We start from the raw sequence: 15,550 nt of genomic DNA on the forward strand, positions 1-15,550 counted from the left end.
CATCCACCCCCTCCTATCATTCATCAACGAAAGATATGACCAATCCCTTCCTCCCTCCCCCTCTCCCTCCACTCTGTACTTGCGTAGGACGATCTCGGAGGCTCCCTTGCTGTACATGCGAAAGCCGCTACCGTCTGTGTTCTTCAGCACCGTGCTCATGCTCTTACGGGAGGAGTTGAAGGTGTACACCTGGAAACACACCTCTCAGTTAGTTAGAACTCCCATATTATCACAATATGCTATAACACTATAGTACACTAGTTTGTGTGTAAGTTAGCTTTCTGTAGGAATAACGGGCAGTAGGTTATTTGTAAATTTAGTCTTGGAGCCACACAGAACACACATTAATAAAAGTTAAATAAGTTACAGATTGCACATTTAACTTCATTGATACATTTTGAAGCAGCTACACACCTTATACAGCTTCTCCTCAGGAATCTCGTCCCTGATTGGCTGGTAGTCCCTCTTCAGTTCCAGCACGAAGCCCAATAGGGAGCATTCTGTCTTGTTGCCAACGTGGCGGGGCAGACCTCCCTCTTTCGCTGGAGACTGGAGAAACAAACCAAACGTTACACACACCCTACCTACTGTATGCTACAAACATGTACATTTCATGAAGAAGACATAAAGTAAAAGGAGCATTGAGATATGCATCCCACAGAGTGTAAAAGCAACCATGAAGAAATGCACTAGAGAAGAAGACCATGCATTTGTAAGGATGTGCACACACTGCGTACATATGACATGAAGCTCCAGATGTCGAAGCGCTATGGTCCAAGGAATGATTGAAGATGAGTGATGGATTCTCCTAAGGGCTATTTAAAGCCTGCATCTTCAGTCTTATGTGATTATCTGGTGGTATTGATGGGAAGATGAATGAGTGGATAGAAAGCAGTCTCATGTTTCTGGAATGTTATTATGGACCATCTTTACTGAAGACTGGGACGATATTAGCGTGTGCTTCAAGTGCCTCACTTTAGGATTTGTGTGTGTGTGGGTGTGTTTGTGTGTGGGTGTGTGAGAGTGAGCCGTGAAGGTTTATTGTGAGTGCTCGTTCAATTTCTGCATTTGAGGATGGGTGTGTAAGTGTACAGTGTGTGTGTGTGTGTGTGTGTGTGTGTGTGTGTGCGTGCATCTCTCTCTCTCTCACCAGGATCTTAGTAGTATAGGCTGAGTTGATGGCGATGCTGTTGACCAGGACTTCCAGTGTGGATGGTTTGATGACGTCGGGTTCCGGTACTTTCTTGTAGTGTGTGTCTCCCAAGTAGGCCTGCACCACGGTCATACGGTTCATGGTGAGGGTGCCTGTCTTGTCGGAGCAGATGGTCGTAGCATTCCCCATTGTCTCACACGCATCCAGGTGACGCACCAGGTTATTGTCTTTCATCATTTTCTACATAGGGGACAAGACAGACAGAGGTCAGTGCTGTGTGTGTGTGACCTGACAGAGTAAGACTGGGACATGGTGGCAGCTAGCGACAGCCCCTCTGGCACTGCCACTACCAGCACCGCGTGCGTGTTGGTTTGCGTGTACCTTGACAGAGTAGGCCAGAGAGATGGTAACGGCTAGAGGCAGCCCCTCAGGCACAGCCACCACCAGCACAGTGACTCCGATGATGAAGAACTTGACAAAGTACTGGATGTAGATGGGGGTACACTCCTTCAGCCATGGGCGACCCTGTACCCCGAACGTATCAATCACGAAGTACAGAATGAGAATGACCACCGTCACTGCTGACATGATCAGACCTGGGCAAAAGAAACAAAGTATACTGTTTCTATCTGGCGGTCAAATCCAGGAGCAGGCAAGTACAGATGTAGGACCTTAATTTGATCACCCTTAAAATTATATTGTATTTCAGGTTTAAAAAGGCTTCCAAAGTTTGGATTGTCCACTGAAATGTCATACTTGATCGGCCCTTACGAATTTTTTTTAACCCCTACAAAAATGTCTATTGGTTATAATCCACATAATAATTCACAATTCCTGTTGCTGCAGGATTATTTTCCTGCTGTAGCAAACTGGCTCAAATTATGATTTTACATCTGTATGTACACCTGTGTGTACGTGTGTCAGGGTCCTAATGTTTTTAAGACCTTCTCTATTCTTACCTGCCTTGCCAATCTGCAATGTCTATGTGTGTGTAACTGTGTAGGTCTGTGTGCACGTGCATCTCTGCCTCTGACCTCACCTGCCTTCCCAATTAGCACAGCCAGTTTGGTGAGTTTGCCCTGCAGCACAGACTTCTCCTTCTTGGTGATCTGAACCCTCTTCACCTGCTTGACCTCCACCTCCGGCTCCTTCTCCTCGGACTCAACCTCACTCTTCAGGGGCTGGATCTCCAGGGCAATGCCGTCCTGGGTCTTAGCTATGGGACAGGGTAGATGGATGAGGAAATAGGTAGGGTAGAGGGAGGTGGTGGTGGGAAGAAGGTGGTGGGGGTGGAGGAGGGCAGTTAGTGGTGGTGAAAAAGTTTGGGGAGGGTAAACAGGGTAGTGATTGGAGGTTGGAAATGGTTGGTGGTGATATTTATTTGGGGGGGGGGGGGGGTAGGAGGAGGCAGGAGGAAGGGAGATCGAGGGGTTGTGGTTCAGTTCCGGTTGGAGGAGAGACAGAAACACGGTCACCAGACCACCAGACTCAGGTCCTGAGCAGTGATCCACTAAACCATGTGGATCATCTCTTCTCGTAAACCTGAACAGATCCCTTGTGATCAACACTGATGTTATTATTTGCTGTTAGCGGTCAGTTTGATGGAGAGTTCAGCATATGCGATTTATTCTTCATTAAAGTAAAATTAGTACTCAATAATTAACTGATTGATTGTGTAAATACTCTAATGCATAAATGAAACATTGCGAAAGCAGGTGTTGGAAAGTGTAAACATACAGCACAGAATTCATCAGGAAATGCTTGAGATAAAGGTAAGGATTTAACAATACAAAACTGATTTGTAGCAGCATTTTCACGCTATACAACTTCTCCCAGATGGCGCATTTCCATACAGGATTTACCCCAGTGTTTCACCCAAAACGCTCAGATTTTTCTGTTTCCATCTATGCGGGCCGGAACCCGTGTCTCACTGGGCCATGGCTCTGGTGGACTTGCTTTCAGCTGGGGCCAAAGCCAGGTACTTTCAGCCTGCATTTACATAACAACGGCTAACTGTGAACACCTTTTCGCATAGCAACTGTCTTGATGATGCAGAGGTTGTTGATTCTGCTCTCCCCAGGTGTTTAGTGTGACTCTCCTGATGGAAACACAATTACACTAGAGTTTACGTTAACATAAAACACTGCCGACACACTGGTGTGGGGGTAAGTCTCCATGGAAATGCGCCAAGAAGAGTCTATGGAGATGGTTTTTGGTTTTACATCATACATATAACAAAGAATATTTTCAGAACATCGAAGTACACGTTGTAAATTCTACAATGCTTCCTTTGCGGGGGATTGTCAACTGAACGTATTTCATCTCTGCTACAGAGCTCAGTCATGTTTTACAAACGCAAATAAGATATTTGCCTTTCACCACTTCATATGTTCTCTAGCACTGTCTCTTTTCCAGTAGAAATAGTCCACAATATCAAAGGGCGAGTATAATAAAGGTGGTAAAATAAAAGATCAGTATTCTATGGTAATCAGTGTCATATGCATTGCTATGGATTCTATTTGTGGCCCATGCTAACTCAATACCAGTGAATTTAAAGTACATTCACAATCTAGTTGGATTATTTTGTACCCTTGTCATTTTTGCTGTAATGTTTTTTTTCTCACACTCCTAAAATGTCTGTACTTGAAGTCCCTTGTATTGAGCATAGTGTCTCTGCCACCCCTGAGAATAGGCCACCAGTCAGGGGATAACGAGTCAGTCCTAACATAAAACCCATTAGACCAGACCCATCAGACTGAACACAGCCACACACTGACTGGACTGGCAGACTGACGCACGGACGGACGGCCGGATGGACTGACTCACTGACGGATGGGCTGACTCACTGACGGATGGGCTGACTCACTGACGGATGGACTGACTCACTGACGGATGGACTGACTCACTGACGGATGGACTGACTCACTGACGGATGGGCTGACTCACTGACGGATGGACTGACTCACTGACGGATGGACTGACTCACTGACGGATGGACTGACTCACTGACGGATGGACTGACTCACTGACGGATGGACTGACTCACTGACGGATGGACTGACTCACTGACGGATGGACTGACTCACTGACAGATGGACTGACTCACTGACGGATGGGCTGACTCACTGACGGATGGACTGACTCACTGACGGATGGACTGACTCACTGACGGATGGACTGACTCACTGACGGATGGACTTACTCACTGACGGATGGGCTGACTCACTGACGGATGGACTGACTCACTGATGGATGGACTGACTCACTGACGGATGGGCTGACTCACTGACGGATGGGCTGACTCACTGACGGATAGACTGACTCACTGACGGATGGACTGACTCACTGACGGATGGACTGACTCACTGACGGATGGACTGACTCACTGACGGATGGACTGACTCACTGACAGATGGACTGACTCACTGACGGATGGACTGACTCACTGACGGATGGACTGACTCACTGACGGATGGACTGACTCACTGACGGATGGACTGACTCACTGACGGATGGACTGACTCACTGACGGATGGACTGACTCACTGACGGATGGACTGACTCACTGACGGATGGACTGACTCACTGACGGATGCACAGCACTTACAGACGCAGCACCGACCACGACAAGGGGTGGGGGGGTGGGGGGGGGGGGGTTGCGAGTGTGTTACCCCTCAAAAAAACTCAAAGAAACTGACAAACTGAAAAGCAGAGAACAAAAAAACAAAGCAGAGAGATACAACCACCACAAAAATAAAATGAGGTAGAAGACGAGGCTGCACTTCTCCAGAGGTAGTTTTTTTTTTGCGAAAAAGACAGAAAAATAAATAAAGAGAGGTAGAGTCAAACAGTGATCGCGAGAAGAGAGTACGAGACAGCATGAGGTCCTGAGCAACATCCTGGAAAGAGGCAACAGTGAGAGAAAAGAAACAGAATAGAAAAACAGAACAGAACAGACAACAATCCACAGCCCATTGATAATGTCAGGCTGCAACTCCCACAATGAGCCACTTCCCAGAGTTTGTACAGTCTCCCTAACCCCTTGACCCTAGTTCTGAAGTTAGCATTAGATATAGAATAATTTACATTATAATTCTATATACAATGTCTATTATAATTCTGTTTACATCCCTTCTTTTTTAAACTAAGCCCCAAACTATTTCCAAATTCACAGATACTGAAACATGATATCAGGGGTCCTACCACTCCTATTCCATTTACTCTCAGGAGCCACAGATTACATGGCATCCATAAAACTACTGCACTGGATAAACTACTCATCAGTATGTGGACATTTGTTATAGAATATATATTTCATGTTGTGAATGCAGGTTGGGCCGACCTGTCCCTATTAATTTAATGGTGTCCTACTTTAGCATTAGCTACCGCTCCATGCTGGAGAGGAGAGAAGCTGTTTACTAGTGAAAGGCCAAGGGCGAGGGGAAGGAGAGAGGAGAGGGCAGGAGGGCTGGGGAGGGTCTGTGAGCAGCAGATGCTCAGGCCCTGGGAGGCTGAGTGGGGGGGGGGGGGGGGGGACAGCTTGGATGAGTTCTGGATGACACGTCACATGGAGGGTGGAACGGTCCAGGCCAGGCAAGCTGTAGAGCTACAACACCCCGGGTGTCTATCTAAACATAGCATGTGGAGGATGAAACTTTCTATTTGGGGCTAGTAGAACTAACCCTTTTGCAGCTCTGTGATTGAGGTGAAGATAACCCTATTTAGCCCTAGAAGGGATACAAATCTACTGGAGTTGTTGTGTTATTATTTTAACCCCATATAGCTCTGATGGATATACCTGCAGTAGTCTAGAACAGAAGGATAAAGAAGGATACTCTTGGAAAGCTATGTGATTGATAATGGTTGACTACAGTTGTGTTGTACTAACCCCCCATAGCTCTGAAGGATATAGTCTACAACAGTAGTGCTGAATGCTAACGCTAGGTAGTCTTGAGATGGTTATCGGTCTACAATAGTGGCATTGACGGCTAATCCCACTTCTCTCTCTGGGGACCAGTGACAGGTGAGAGTTACATCCTTTCACAGGTAAAGCGAGGTGAGAAGAACCTCCCCTTTTCAGAAGGTGGAGGGAAGCGAGAGCATGAGAGAAAGGGAGAGAGGGAGAGAGGAAGAGAGGGAGAGAAAAGAGAGTGCATAAGACTGACACGAAACTCCCAGACTGCTGCTGAATGGAAGGGGAGAGGGAGGGATGGAGGGGTTACCTTTGTTGCGATTTTCGGGGGGTCCTTGTTTTTTACCTGTTCAGACAGAGAGAGAGTGCGGAATGCTGATAACATGGCTTAAAGGAAATTTAAAAAATCATAAAACCAAAACGAACAGAAGATCAAAACAATATAAATTCAAGTGTGTGTTGGGGGCTGGAACGGGCTGTCAGAGGAGAGAGACCGCTAGTTGGTTTAAGGCTGTAGAGTAAAGTAGAGCATCCATCCACAGACAGCAGGATCTGTTACTGGTGACACTGGGCTCGTCTGTTTCAATCAATACATGTGTAACTAACGGAAATAAGTTTAATAAGAACACACATGCACCACACACACACACCTCCCATCCACACACTCATGGCCCTGTCTTGACATTTGGGGGGGTATGTGGAGATGAGGTGTGTGTGTGTGCAGCAGTTGTCAGCTGAGCAGCAGCAAGCCCTGAAGCCTCATTCGGCCACTCTGCCCCCTCTCCTCTGCTCTCTGAGTCACTGTATCAATATGTGTTTATGTGGCAGAGAGGTGTGTGTGTGTAAGTGTTTGACAGTCTTCGTGTGTGAAGGGAAAGTGTGTTTGCATGAGTGAGCATATAGAAGGTGAGTGTATGTCTGAGTCTGTGTGTGAAGGTGAGGGGGAGGTGTGGGACTGTGTGTGTGCTTCTAAGTATGTCTGCCCTCTTCCTCCATCCTCACTGTACACACCTGTCTCAGAGGAAGACAGACAGTTCAGCACCCAGTGTGCGTGCCTGTGCTGCAGCCAGTGTGTGCGTGTGCAACTAACTAGCCTTTACTTGCTCTGATCTACTCAAATAAACCCATAACATTAAGGTCATGATGGCTGCGTTCAACAGTTTCATGAACATTTGAAATCACAGCCTAATTTTGTGATGACTAAAGATGCCAATTGGAATGAGTCATTGTATTGCAGCTCCCTCCTCTGAGCTGGCACATTCAGCCCCTTTAGAATGAATGCCTGAAAAACAGAAATCTTAGCAAAAAAAACTCTTACCAAACAGAAAAGAAAACCCAAATAAGTGTTAGTATGGAACACAAGCTCAGTAGAGACCATGTAGATATATATGTAGATTAACTGCACTGGAGGCCTTAGTGTTGCTTGCTAAATTAGAACACATACGAAAGGAAGGGATGGAGTGGGAATACGTTTTTCCCGACAGTGGGTCTGTGGTACGGGCATAGAATGACCACCCCATCATCCATGAACAGAACAGAACCACTCCGAGGAAGGAGTGGTCTAGAAAGGGTTAGATGTGAAAACTAACACCGGGGATTAGATAAATAAGGACAGCGATGTCAATGAAACTGAATGGAACCTCTGGCCTCCATGGTACAGTGTTTACCATGGCTGTCCCATCTTTCTTTACATCGTCCTAGAGTTCAACAGACGGGAGTAACTCATTCTTCCACTAGACGCTTACCTCAGGGAACCAGCAAACAGAGCGCTCACGTAGAAAGACAAGGATAGCTCGGGAGATCGAAACACACACACAGGAGACAGATTGGGGAAAAAGCCAGTCACTGACTCTCTGTGAACTGTTACCATGGCGATGTGCATTTGTCGTCGTCCCCCCTATCTCTTACCTTTCTTGATCTTCTTTTCCTCGTCGCCGTCTCCCGCCCCCAGCAGAGTGAAGATGATTCCAGTCTGGGAGTTGAGACCCACTGCAGACACCACCATTCTACCTGAACCCTCCATCACATGGGTGCCTGGAGGAGGAAGGGGGAGAAAGAGAGAGGATAAGAAGAGAGTTGGGAAAGAGAGAGAGAGATAGATTAACAAAAAGGTCATAACTGTACTGTATGTTATTCCATTGTCCTCAATTTTCAGTCTACATACTGTATCACACGACATATGTTTTCATTTAAAACAATAGAGGTCCTGACTGGGATATTGAATGTCTGACAATAGTGATATTATGAATACGCGCTCTCACCGGACAGCAGCATGGGGTCTTTCTCCAGGGACTTCCTGACTTGGTCTGATTCACCAGTCAGAGAGCTTTCGTCAATCTTCAGGTCGTTGCCCTGGATCAGGATACCATCAGCTGGCAGCAGATCACCTAGGAAACAGTTACACAATTATATGACTGTGATATACAATGTCTCACCATATTCCGTACCTTTGTATATCTGGTCAATGTGTTACCTCATCATATTGGTTCATTGTATTCAGACCTGGGTTCAAATATCATTTAGGGTATTTCAAATAGTATTTTTATATTTTTTATTTCAAAACAATTAGTTGAATATTGAAATGTACTTGGAAATACACTTGTAAAGTATTGGCATGTATTTGAAAAATACTAAAATACACAGTGTGTATACAAATAGTTTAATACTCCCACGCATTTGAACCAGGTCTGTTTGGTATTTTAGATAATGCAGGCCTATTTGGAACTAAGTATTTGAAAATACCTTCAAATAGTAGACTATTTATAGTAATTTATTTGAAAATACCTTCAAATACTTCCAATAGAAGTAGTTAATTAAGGCCACGTTATTTGAAAATACTCAAATAGACAGAAATTAAGTATTTAAATAACAAATACACATGTATTTAAACCAAGGTCTGACTGTATCCTGTCAGGGGAATGCCACAGCATGTTTCAATCAAGCACATTTCATCTCTTATTTTATCTGAACCATGTCTTACCGTATTTGATCTGGGCGATGTCTCCTGTCACTAGTTCGGACACAGGGATCTGGATGACCTGGCCTTTGCGGATGACGGTGAACTTCTGCTCCTGTTCGATGCGGCTCTGCAGCCCGCGGAACTGCTTCTCCTTGCTCCAGTCGTTAAACGCTGTCACCAAGACAACGATGGCAACAGAGAACAAGATGGCGGCGCCCTCGATCCAACCCGCCTGCGCCTCGCCCTCATCCTCCACTCCAGATGCTGTCTCACCACACACTGGGGAAAGCAGAACACAGGACCACAACATGATCAGGTCAAGACCAGTTCAGTGATATAAGACCACAACACAACCAAGTCAGTGATACAAACAATACCACAACACGACCAGGTCAGTGGAACAGGAAATGAAAACATTTGCAAACCCTCAATTCCCCCTTCATGCCCAGGTCCCCCTCACCACCCCTCCCACCTGTTCTAACTGCCCCGGGTTAGGGTGTACTACTCACGTTCGCTATCTCCCCCGGGAGGGTGGTAGAAGGACAGGCCCAGGGAGATGACGGCAGCAATCTCCAGGATGATTAGAGTAACATCCTGTAGAGCTTCCCACACCAGCGCCAGGAAAGACTTAGGCTTTTTAGGAGGGATGAAGTTCTTCCCAAATGCTGTGTGGCGCTTCTCCAGATCCACTGGGTTACCAGACAGACCTAAGAGAGAGGAGGAGAATAAGAGATTTAACAGACATGTAATAGAGTAAGCAGTTATCACAGAAATGCATACAACAAGATCAAACAATAGATGATGTTGAATATATACATTCAGCTTGACACAAGGCTACTTTAGAGGTATGAAAAATGCATGACAAACTATCAGGATTAGAAATGTTTAGGAGATTCTATAGGTTGCTGTATTTGCCTTGGTTCAAAGCTCTAAACGGACTCTAAAATGCTGCCATACCAAATAGAAACAAGTAGAGCCGGCCGTTCAAACACACCCATCCACACCCCATGTCAGCCTCCCACTGTGGACACAATCTGCCAGGCAACTACTGCCAAAGGCTTTGACATTCATTTGGATGAAATACACAAACCAGTCTGAAAAACATGTTATCCCTTTTGTGTATTTTTCTACAATCAAACCTTTAGATCAACTGGTATTTCCCGAATTAAGATAAAAATAAGTTTCATAGATTCCGAGTAATATATCTTAATCTTAATTGTTGCAAATAAATCTAGAAAACTGCAGAAAATACAAAGAGGTCAGTCAATGAGAAGCCATGAGGCGTTTGAAACGATCACAAGGCTGTTGTAATGTCTAACTACTGCTCTCCCTCCCCCACAGCCTATCCACACTGACTTTATGCCTATCCACATTACTCACATACACACATTCATATACACCCACACTCACACACTCATCACTGACGCAACACACTTACACCCATACATACACACACACCCTTACCAATGCTGCTGCTAAAATTATTTTGGATTTACAAAGCATGTAGAGGTCTGTAAGAACACTCAGGCAACCTGCCTACATGACTATCAACCAGTAGTACTCACATCTGTAGCCATGAAGTGCTTTGAAAGGCTGGTCATGGTTCACATCAACACCATCATCCCAGAAACCTTAGATCCACTCAAATTTGCATTCCGCCCCAACAAATCCACAGATGATACAATCTCTATTGTATTCCACACTGCCCTTTCACACCTGAACAAAATGAACACCTATGTGAGAATGGTATTCATTGACAACAACTCAGCGTTCAACACCGTAGTGCCCTCAAAGCTCATCAATAAGCTAAGGAACCTGGGACTAAACACCTCCTGGTGCAACTGGATCCTGGACTTCCTGACGGGCCGCCCCCAGGTGGTAAGGGTAGGTAACAACAAATCCACCATGCTGATCCTCAAAACAGGGGCACCTCAGGGGTGCGTGCTCAGTCCCCTCCTGTACTCCCAGTTCACTCACGACTGCACGGCCAGGCACGACTCCAACACCATGATTACATTTGCTGATGAGACAGCCTATAGGGAGGAGTCCAGACACCTGGCCATGTGGTGCCAGGACAACAACCTCTCCCACAATGTGATTAGAGACAAAGGAGATGATTGTGGACTACGGGAAAAAGAGGACCGAGCACACCCCCATTCTCATCGATGGGGCTGAAGTGGAGAAGGTTGAGAGCTTTAAGTTCCTTGGTGTCCACGTCAGCAACGAACTGAGTTTGGTCCAAGCACACCAAGACAGTTGTGAAGAGGGCACAACAAAACATATTCCCCCTCGGGAGACTGAAAAGATTTGGCATGGGTCCTCAGATCCTCAAAAAGTGTCTACAGCTGCACCATCGAGAGCATCCTGACTGGTTGCATCACTGTCTAGTATGGCAACTGCTCGGCCTCCGACCGCAAGGCACTACAGACGTTAGTGCGAACAGCCCAGTACATCACTGGGGCCAAGCTTCCTGCCATCCAGGACCTCTATACCAGGCGGTGTCAGAGGAAGGCCCTAGAAATTGTCAGACTCCAGCCACCCTAGTCATAGACGATTCTTTCTAGGTCCAAGAGGCTTCTAAACATCATCTACCCCCAAACCATAAGACTCCTGAAGAACATCTAGTCAAATGGCTACCCAGACTATTTGCATCCCCCCTTTACACCACTCCTACTCTCTGTTGTCGTCTATGCATAGTCACTTAACTATACCTACATGTACATACTACCTCAACTAAACGGTGACATTGACTCTGTATTGGTACCCCACTGTATATAGTCTCGCTATTGTAATTCTACAGCTGCTCTTTATTTACTTGTTACTTTTTTCTCTTATTCTTATCCGTAGTCTTTTGAAACTGCATTGTTGGTTAAGGGCTCGTAAGTAAGCATTTCACTAAGGTCTACACCTGTTGTATTCCGCGCATGTGACTAATAAAATTTGATTTGATGTTAACAGTTGAAACTTCTGTTGTATCTGAATAGATTTTGTCCTGAGGTGGCTAGCTACGGAATGCTACAGTGAGGCAAAAAAAGTATTTAGTCAGCCACCAATTGTGCAAGTTCTCCCACTTAAAAAGATGAAAGAGGCCTGTAACTTTCATCATAGGTTACACTTCAACTATGACAGACAAAATGAGAAAAAGAAATCCAGAAAATCTAATTTGAATGATGAATAATGAATCCGATTGAAAAAGCTACAGTCCAGTTGAAATATTATCGATTATTTATTGTAAATACAACCTGAGGATTGATTATAAAAAATGTTTGACATGTTTCTACGAACTACGAACCCCGTCATGACCGCTCGAGCATGTGGATTTCTGAACATAACGCGCCAACCAAATGGAGGTATTTTGGATATAAAAATAATCTTTATGGAACAAAAGGAACATTTATTGTGTAACTGGGAGTCTCGTGAGTGCAAACATCCGAAGATCATTAAAGGTAAGCGATTAATTTTATTGCTTTTCTGACTTGTGTGACCAATCTACTTTGCTGCTAGCTGTTTGTAATGTTTCGTCTGCTGAGAGAGATGTCCTTACATAAACGCTTGGTTTGCTTTCGCCCGAAAAGCTTTTTTGAAACCTGACATACCAGGTGGATTAACAACAAGCTAAGCTGTGTTTTGCTATATTCCACTTGTGATTTCATGAAAATTAAATATTTGTAGTAATTTAATTTGTATTTGGCGCTCTGCAATACAGAGGATGTTGACAAAAATAGTCCCTCTAAAGGGATGGGTGCGCCAAGAAGTTAAGGGAGAAACAATGGTTTATTACCCTATTACTTCGCCTTCTTGTCGAACCATAAAAGATGTAAGGGTTGGAGAGAAGGAGGAGTGCCTAAATTGGAGTATATATACTTGTGGTGGTGGAAACATGTTTTGTCTGAATGCAGCTGTATTGACTCTCTGGGAAGAATGTCTGTTGAGTGTTTTACTCTGAGAATTCGAACCTAACAGAATGATGGAGGCCACTGTGTTCTTTGGGACCTTCAATGGTGCAGAACTGTGCCTCAACTCAATCCTGTCTCGGAGCTGTATGGACAATTTCTTCAAACTTTTTGCTCTGACATGCACTGTCAAATGTGGGACCTTATATAGACAGGTGTGTGCCTTTCCAAATCATGTCCAATCAATTGGATTTATCACAGGTGGACATCAATCAAGTTGTAGAAAAATCTCAAGGATGATCAATGGAAACAGGATGCACCTGATCTCAATTTCGAGTCTCATAGCAAAGGGTCTGAATACTTATGTAAATAAGGTATTTTATTTGCAAAAATGTGGGTTGTTGTGTGTAGATTGATGAGGAAACAATTTCATTTAATCAATTTTAGAGTAAGGCTATAACATAACAAAGTCAAGGGATCCGAACACTTTCCCAATGCCCTGTAAATCATACAATGAAATGCTTACTTGCAGGTTCATTCTCTGCAATGCAACAACAATAAGAAATAGTAAAACATAAGAATACAACATAAGTAAATGGCTTAGTAGAATAGAATAAACATTTTAGCAGAAGTATAATACATGAAGGCACAATTTCTAGTTCAAGATTTACATGTGTATTGGGGAAAGAGGGGATGGGGTCATGTGTTTAAATTCAGCAGTATAATAAGAGTTTGGAGGCAGCAGTTGTGATGTGTGTGTAGCATGAATGTATATGTGTGTGTATGTGTGCGTCTGTGTGGGTGTGTGCATGAGCAAGTCCATGTGTGCTATGTGTGGAGAATCAGAATCAGAGCAGGTAGTCAGTCCAGTACTAGTGTTCAGCAGTCTGATGCTTGTAGATAACAACAGGATCAGAGACAGTTCCTATCAGACCTCATGCTCCGATACCGTCTGCCCAACGTTAAAGGAGAGAACAGCTTGTGGCTTGGGTGTGTGGGGTCCTTGATGATGCTGCGTGCCTTCCTCGGGCACTGTTTTGAGTATATGTCCTGGATGAGTGGAAGCACGGTCCCAGCGATATACTGGGCTGTCTTTACCACTCACTGGAGGGCCTTGTGGTCGTGCATGGAGCAATTCCCATAAAATGCTGTGATGCAACCTGTGAGGATGCTCTCGATGGCGCAACGGTAGTATTTGGAGAGGACCCGGGCGGCAAGTCAAATTTCTTCAGGCGCTTTATGAACTACAGGTGTTTTTGCACCCTCTTGACAAAAGCGGTGGTGTTGTTGGTAAATGAAGGTTATGGACAAGTCCCCACCGAGGGACATAAAAACTTGTGACTCATGACTCTCTAATACAGTCCCATTGACATGGACTGGGACATGTTCCCTCTGCTTCCTGAAGTGAACAATCAACTCATTTGCTGACATTGAGGGAGAGGTTATTGTCGTGACACCACAACGCCAGTTCATTTACCTCCTCCCTATAGGCTGACTCGTCATTGTTGGTTATCAGGCCTACAACCGTGTTGATGGAGTTGGTATTGTGCAAAGCCACGCAGTCTTGCAAAGACACTTTGGTGTCATGCAAAGCCCATGAGGGGCCCCTGTGTTACGAGTCAGTGTGGAGGAGGTGTTGTTGCCTGTCCTCACAGCATTCTTATTTCTTTATTGAATCTTTATTTAACTAGGCAAGTCAGTTAAGAACAAGTTCTTATTTACAATGACGGCTTAAGAACAGTGTGTTAACTGTCTTGTTCAGGGGCAGAACGATAGATTTGACCTTTTTTACCTTTACCCAAGCTTGGGGATTTGATCAAGCAACCTTTCAGTTACTGGCCCAACGCTTTAAATACTAGGCTACCTGCCGCCCCATGTGGTCTGCCGTCAGCAAGTCCAGGATCCAGTTGCAGAGGGTGGTGTCTAGACCAAGGGCTCGGAGCTTGGAGGGAACAATAGTGTCGTATGGTGAACTGTAGCCAATGAACAGCATTCTCACATAGCTGTTCCTCTTGTCCAGATGTGTTATGGCCATGTGAATAGCGATGGTAATGACAGTGGGTCCAGTGTGCCTGGCATGCTGGCATTGATGTGGGCCATGACCAGCTTCTCTAAGCACTTCATAATGACCGAGGTGAGCGCGACAGGGAAATAGTCATTTGGGCATGTCACCTTTTATTTCTCGTGAGGGGGTGAGTAGAGAGTGGTAGGAGAGGGGAAAGAAAGAAAGAAAGAGGGGGAATCAAGAAACAGAGAGAAGGAGAAGGGGCAATGGGGTTGAGAGAGGGAGGGAGGGAGAAGAAAGATAAAAGAGAGGGAGGAGAGAGAAGAGGAAAGAGAGGGATGAGTAATTTGGTTGCAACCTCTAACATCTATTTGTTTCAGGCCAGCAGGTGACCACAAGCTCAATGACCACAAGCTGAGACCAGTGGAAGGCAGAGTAAAACACCCTTTAACTACAGAGTACTGGAGCCTTGAACTACAGACAGATACAGTAGTTAGCCTATCCTCTTAACCTCCCCTCCCCTCAGTGGTCAAATAAAGGAAGGAGAAAAAAGTCACAAAACAAAACACTGCTGCCAAGCAATTTCTGTCTAGTCTGGAGAGCTATCAAAAGTGACAGAGTATTCTAT

The 15,550-nt window shown here is 45.0% G+C and overlaps 1 protein-coding gene across 10 annotated transcripts in view; it reads right to left on the reverse strand.

Annotated features, from left to right (window-relative positions):
* Nucleotides 1–15,550, reverse strand: part of LOC135541628 (plasma membrane calcium-transporting ATPase 1-like) — a 298,234-nt gene that overhangs the window by 71,775 nt on the left and 210,909 nt on the right. For 8 of the 10 annotated variants that reach the window (XM_064967935.1, XM_064967940.1, XM_064967936.1 and 5 more), the window contains 10 exons: nt 9,534–9,731; nt 9,046–9,303; nt 8,327–8,452; nt 7,974–8,099; nt 6,376–6,411; nt 2,193–2,369; nt 1,535–1,749; nt 1,151–1,393; nt 415–549; nt 80–189 (listed from right to left, as the gene is read on the reverse strand). In XM_064967935.1, coding sequence (XP_064824007.1) covers nt 80–189; nt 415–549; nt 1,151–1,393; nt 1,535–1,749; nt 2,193–2,369; nt 6,376–6,411; nt 7,974–8,099; nt 8,327–8,452; nt 9,046–9,303; nt 9,534–9,731 — 1,624 coding nt within the window. The remainder of the gene's footprint in view (nt 1–79; nt 190–414; nt 550–1,150; nt 1,394–1,534; nt 1,750–2,192; nt 2,370–6,375; nt 6,412–7,973; nt 8,100–8,326; nt 8,453–9,045; nt 9,304–9,533; nt 9,732–15,550) is intronic. The other 2 variants (XM_064967938.1, XM_064967939.1) reach the window with 1 other exon arrangement.

The sequence above is a fragment of the Oncorhynchus masou genome, chromosome 6 (assembly GCF_036934945.1).
Source record: "Oncorhynchus masou masou isolate Uvic2021 chromosome 6, UVic_Omas_1.1, whole genome shotgun sequence".
Lineage (NCBI taxonomy): Eukaryota > Metazoa > Chordata > Actinopteri > Salmoniformes > Salmonidae > Oncorhynchus > Oncorhynchus masou.